The 6,138-nt window shown below is 48.5% G+C and overlaps 1 protein-coding gene across 1 annotated transcript; it reads right to left on the bottom strand.

Annotated features, from left to right (window-relative positions):
* Positions 1 to 4,250: 4,250 nt before the first annotated feature.
* LOC123049679 (auxin-responsive protein SAUR50-like) lies at positions 4,251 to 5,014 on the bottom strand. The gene has a single exon (XM_044472572.1). It carries the CDS (start codon positions 4,855 to 4,857, stop codon positions 4,369 to 4,371), a length of 489 nt encoding a protein of 162 aa, XP_044328507.1. The 5' UTR covers positions 4,858 to 5,014; the 3' UTR covers positions 4,251 to 4,368.
* Positions 5,015 to 6,138: the final 1,124 nt, after the last annotated feature.

The raw sequence follows: 6,138 nt of genomic DNA, 5'->3' as shown, positions 1-6,138 counted from the left end.
ATTATTTAAAGGAGCATTTTCTAAATTCCAAATTTTTTTCTGAAATTCTCGAACATTTCTTAAAATTTGAATGTTTTTAATTTGTGGATTATTTAAAGGAGCATTTTCTAAATTCCAAAAAAAATCTAAAATTTTAGAACATTTTCTGAATTTGTGAACAAATGTTAAACACATGAACCTTGTTTGAATTTTTTTTTTAATTAGAACTTTTCAAAAAATTGAATATTTTTTGGAAAACTGAGAGGAATTTTTAAATGGGGGGCTTTTAAAAACAAAGAAAAACAGTAAAAGAAACAATAGGAAAAGATAAAACGAAAAAAATCGGACCAGACCCGTTAGGAACCTTGCCAGAAAAGAGGATACACTGTAGTAAGTTGGGGCTGCCCATTTACATCGTTGTTGTGCTTGGTCTGTGGGATTGGTCGATTATTACGACGCAGTAAGCGTCATATAGGATTTGCGCCATGAACACATCAAAGAGAAAAACATTGAATGCGGCCTTTTCGACCGGGACCAGTGGCTTGTTCAGAACTCAGAGTTTCGGGCATTGTGGAAGCACCTCGGAAGCTGACAGGAGAACTTACCGTTTTGACCTAGTTTGCCGTATCTCTGCTGATATTTTGAGGCGTTGGTTTCTGAAGATTGCATTCCCTCCGTTCCATATGAACTGTGGCTGATTTAGTAGAATTCTAGTATTCCCTCCGTAAACTAATATAAGAGAGTTTAGAATACTAAAATAGTGATCTAAGCGCTCTTATGTTAGTTTACAGAGGGAGTACTTACTAAATCAGCCACGGTTAATATGAATCAGAGGGAGTATACTAATCTTATGGCTTTAAGGAAATAAAGCGGTCTCTTGTGTGTTATCTTTTTAGGAAGATGCAACTCAGCTGTTTGTCCAGATCAGACGAAGCAGCAGTCCTATGTGCCTCGCTCCGCCCAACTTGGACTTCAGTACGTACAAGAGACCTTGTTCTGACGGAACATGTACTTCAAATTCAGTTTCTTAGCGGACAGGGACCCCGGCCTGTGTCTCTTCCGACTGAAGACAAAGGGTAGAAGTCCATGGCTCACCTAGTTCCAAACTTTTTGTCATTTCACAGCAAGGTTACGTTATGCTACCTGGATATTCCTGCCCCTTCATAGTAAAACCGACCAATCGTTTCTTGCTTTTGTAGTTCACCAACTCACTCCAAGTGAAAAGAACATAATTTTTTATATTCCCATAATTGGCCCGGTCAATTCATCCATGACATCAGACTGAAACTGAATCGTGCTTATGGACCGTAACCACGCAAGCATGCATTGAATATGCTCCGATCGGTCCAAGCCAGCCATGTTTAGACTTTGATCCCTTTGATTTGACTACTACTAGTATCTGCATAGCTTAAGAGAGCGGGCTTTGCATTAACGTGCTAAACTGGCGTGTGTTTGACGTGATCTGCGCAGAAGACAACAGCGACAGTTACTAAGCACGCGGTGGCGCCATCCTCTCGCTGTTGTCATCTTGCACCTAATGCAGAAAGATACAATCTAGGACCAGGTAACACCATGAGCAACAGTCCAGGTGTACTTCTCACTAGGAAATAGTAGCAAGTACAACTGTCATGGCTCATGACTCATGTCTGCCTTGTGCACAAATCGTAACGAGGATCTCAATCTTATGTGCTTGCAAGTTGCAGTGTTGGCTCACCGCATCGGTGCCCAAGCACGTATAGTTTACTGTTATTCAGAACAATCCATTTTATGTATTCAGAAACGGCGACGGCGACGCTGTTGGCGTCGTTCCCTTTCAGAAGGCATCGCGGTGGAGAAGTTCAAGGCCATCTCTGCTATCTCCGGGGGAAACCCTAAATCAGCCGGATGACGGCGGCTCTCTGTTGTCGTTTCCCCCTTGGGGGCGTCATTTTTGAAGGTGCACACGGGTTCGAGGGACCGGAGGACGGCGTCTTTGGTGGAGCGGTGCTTCATCTTACACATTGATGGTGGCGGGCCTCGGCGGCGTGGCGCTGTGGAGACTCAGCGTCTCATGCACGGAGATGGACTCGCGGAGGAGGAGGAAGCTGTCTCGCGTCATGGTGGCGTTGATGGCAGAGAGGCCTGGCAAGGTCAGTGCATCAGTTCTGCTCTGATGATGGATCGATGGAAGATGGAGGTGACGGCCCTTGCAGCATGCGGTGCTCACTGGGAGTGTGTCAGACCGGTGTGAGACCCATTCCAGGTAGTGGCTTAGATGGGACACCCGGCTTTAGATGTTAGGTTTTGGTGCGATGTCTGTTTGATATTAGGCCCGGACATTCGGCACACCTTCATCAAGGGGATAGGAGTAACAACAACGTTGTCAAGTTGGTGGCTTTAGGCGGGGCCTCTTTGATTCGTAGGATTTTGAAAATGTAGGAATAGGAAAAGTATAGGATTGGAGTGGCATGCCCACTTGAATCTTATAGGATTAGAGTGTTTGATGGCACAGGAAAAACAAAGGAATTGTAAAAAGAGGTTGGAGTGCATGTTATATTTCCTATGAAATGTAGTACAAAAAATTCCATAGGAAAAATTCCTATGGGATTCAATCCTATGAGTCAAAGGACCAACATAGGAAATAATCCTAAGGATTTTAATCCTCCAGAAAACCTATGAAATTCCTTTGAATCAAAGGAGCCCTTATTGATGTTTCATCTTATATGGTTTTTGTGAATAATTAATAATATGGCTGCATGTATCATCCAGATGCAGAGGCCGAGGTACATCCTCCTTTTCCAAAAAAAAAGGCTTTGTTAGTAATATGGACCGGGGGTACATCCTCTTTTTCAAAAAAAAAACTTTGTTAGTAATATGGACGATGCAGAGGCCGACGTACATCCTCCTTTTTCCAAAAAAAAAACTTTGTTAGTAATATAATTACGCGAAAGTGCTGGCCAGGTTGCACTGTCCTCGATCCTTCCTCGCCAAAGGAGAAGGGAACAGGAGGAAATTACCGAGCTAACATTTTAATTCAGGTTTCTCTGCCGTGGTATTTCTGTTTCCTCTGAAGAAAAGACAACTCGTTGAAAGAAACTGAAGAAAAAGACGATTCCGTAGTGGGAACGCCGATATGCTCTTGCTCGGGGTTGCTGCTGGCCTCAGGGCCCAGGCGGAGGAGGGAGAGACGGCGTCGACATGAAAGAAAGAGAGGCCGGGACGGGAGTAACGAAAAGGAAAGGATGCGACGGTTCCTGCAACGCCCGTCACAGCTTTGCCCAAAGCCGGGCGATTTCCCGGATCCATCTCGGCTTGCGTAGCCCAGTGGCGCAAGTGCACCTCCCCGGGACGGCGACCTGAATCCAACGCGTCCACTCCTCGCGGAATTCATCCATCCATCCGCACGGGCACGACGACAGAGCGGCAAGTTGGAAAGCCACCCGTAAAACGGACGGAATCCATCGGTGTCGCGGTGGAATTCCACCGGAAGAAAAGGGTGCCGGCACGGGGGGTCCCTGTCGCCGGTGGCGCGCGAAGGCCCCGGCCGGACCCGCGGCCATGCAGATGCAGGGGCGGTACAACTGATTCGAAAGCGGGGCACAACGGTGCAAGGCACGGGAGGGGAGTGACGCCGTGCTCGTTGGCTGTCGCTGCCGCTGCTAGCTGTGGCATCACGCCTATGGAGCCACCCCTTGCACGGGCAGGGCGAGCGGGCGGGGGTATGGCAATGGCGTGCGAAAGTGGCATGGCCAAAGGAGCGTGCTCCAACCAACCGCCGAGGCGAATCATGCGTGCGTGACCGAGGTACGGCCGGCCGGGGCCGTACGGTTTCGTACAGTAAGTTTGTACCGTTCCCAACTTCCTTCCTAGGTGGGGACTGGGGAGGAGTAACTGAGTGGCACGGTTCCCCGTACTCCCTAGTCAGAGATAGATAAGCATGAATTCAATGGCGCTGCTAGTATTTTGCTCGTGAGAAATTTCTAGGCTGGGCGGGATGGCCGCAAAATCCATTGCAGAGCGTAGCATCTGCTCCGATAGAACCTTTTGTGTTCATACTACCATCCTCCGGTCTTGAATTGAACGTTCGTAAGAGAAATTCGTCGGCCCGATTCGCTCGCTCGCCGGAGTTCGTCGGGGTCAGATTTGTCAACAGCAAACGCTGAAATTATAGAGATTCTGAGATGAACTCGCATAGATGCATCGACAATCCATAGATGAGTAAATAACCTTTCCTAGAAAAAGAAAAAGAACCGCATCCATCCACTAGTTAAAACGGCAGGAAGATGAATCAATGGAACAAAATTAGCCCCTTTGCTGATGGAAACACACATGCGCTGTACACCATGTCACCATTCGCCTCCACCGCACGCAGCAGCGGAGGCGGGGACTCCTAGGCCTACGGGATCGATGCTACCACCTGGCGAACCCCTTCTTGCCGGCGGCGGCCACGGCGGCGGCGCGCTCGAACTTGGCGGCGGCGCAGGGGATGGTGATGCCGCCGGGGTGCTGGAAGCCGAACGCCTCCTCGGCCTCCCGCAGCAGCTCCCCGAACATGGGGTGGTTGAAGTACACCACGGGCACCACGTACCGCAGCGGCTCCCCGGGCCCGCCGCCGCCGACGTACACCGCCACCTGCCCCTTGGGGGTCTTCACCGCCTCGAGCGTCTGCTGCCCGCGGTCCGCCCGGCCGAGGCTGAGGAGCCGCGCCAGCGACTTGCCCCACCGCAGCACCGGTGCCAGCTTCTTGGCCTCCCTGCCCTCCATCGGGCACGGCGTGTCGAGGCGGAGGTAGCCACCGCCGCCCCGGCGCCGGTTCCGGCCGCAGAGCGCCCACCGCCATGCGGTCAGCAGCTTCCGGCCGAGCCGGAACCCGCCGCGCAGCCTCCTTGTCCTCGGCATGGCGAGACCGAGATCTCAACGAACCGCCCGCGCTCCCTTTGTCCTCCTTTCCTGGACGAGCGAGCGAGGGGCTCTCGCCTTAATGAATGGGAGGAGACGGAAGGAACTGGTAACGGAAGTCGGAGGGAGTGTGATTAGTGGGGGAAGTGGACTGTTCTATATAGGCGTCAGCCTCGCGAGAGCGGGGCTGTGCGCGGCGTTTTTGAGATCCTACTAAAATTTTGATGTGTTTTCCTGCAGCTCGTCGTTTTCCGTTTTGATGAAAGGAAGGTTCCTGGCTCGGTTCGGCGTTGGGCTTGTGCCTACTGACTGGCAGGAGGAGATTTCGTGTGGGGTATTTGTCTGGGATTTTACGTGTTTGTTTTCTTCTTCTTTTGAGGTGATTTTACCTGGTTTTCGGTGGCGAGGCGGCGTGTTTGTTCGCTAATGGCTGGTGTGCTTCCGAGGGCACGGTCGTGGTCCATGATTTCATCCGTCGGCTCCGCCACACTACCCCCATTTGGCTGGCCTGCTTTCTGCCACAATCAGTACAAATAGATTCACGTACTCCTGTCGATGCAATTACGCGCAAAAGAACTTGCATGTTGACGGAGTCTAGGCCGTGGGATGTCCAAATCCATCTCATTTTTTAGTACGAAAATCATCAAGAAGGACCACAGCTAGCTAGTTTATACTCATCACTCCCATAATGTAATAGTGTTTGAGTGTTTGTTTTATTATACTCCCTTCGTTTCTAAATACAAGACTTTTTAGAGATTTTTAATACGGACTATATATGGATGTATATAGACGTATTTTAGATTATAGATTCACTCATTTTTCTTTGTATGTAGTCCATAGTAAAATCTCTACAAGGTCTTATATTTAGGACCGAGGAAATAGAAGAAACTACTCCTTCTATCCCACAATATAAGACGTAGCTTGCAAAAACGTTTATATTATGGGACAAATGGAGTAGCTCGTCAGAGCATCTACATCTTACCTATCTCTAGGAAATGCGTACGTCGTCGTCATTCACACATGGCTATTATTGTGAAAATAATTTGGAAACCAAGAGCCGAACTAATTTACAAATCAAACTATTAATGTAATTAATCTTTACTGTTAAAAGGGTATGTGTACATTGTCGTTGTTCGCATGTAGCCATTAGTGCAAAAATAATTAAATGTCCAAGAGCCGAATAAATTTGAATATCAAGTCATTAATGTAATTAATTTGTCAAATACTCCCTCTGTTTCTAAATATAAATATTTTAGAGATTTTAGTATAGACTACATTCGG

Source organism: Triticum aestivum, chromosome 2D (assembly GCF_018294505.1).
Source record: "Triticum aestivum cultivar Chinese Spring chromosome 2D, IWGSC CS RefSeq v2.1, whole genome shotgun sequence".
In the NCBI taxonomy this organism is placed as follows: domain Eukaryota; kingdom Viridiplantae; phylum Streptophyta; class Magnoliopsida; order Poales; family Poaceae; genus Triticum; species Triticum aestivum.
The sequence above is the reverse complement of the archived record's forward strand: the minus strand, read 5'-3'. Positions and strand labels throughout refer to the sequence as shown.

Excerpts from the sequence above, each read along its gene's own strand:
- LOC123049679 (XM_044472572.1), bottom strand. The coding sequence starts at position 4,857 with ATGCCGAGGACAAGGAGGCTGCGCGGCGGGTTCCGGCTCGGCCGGAAG.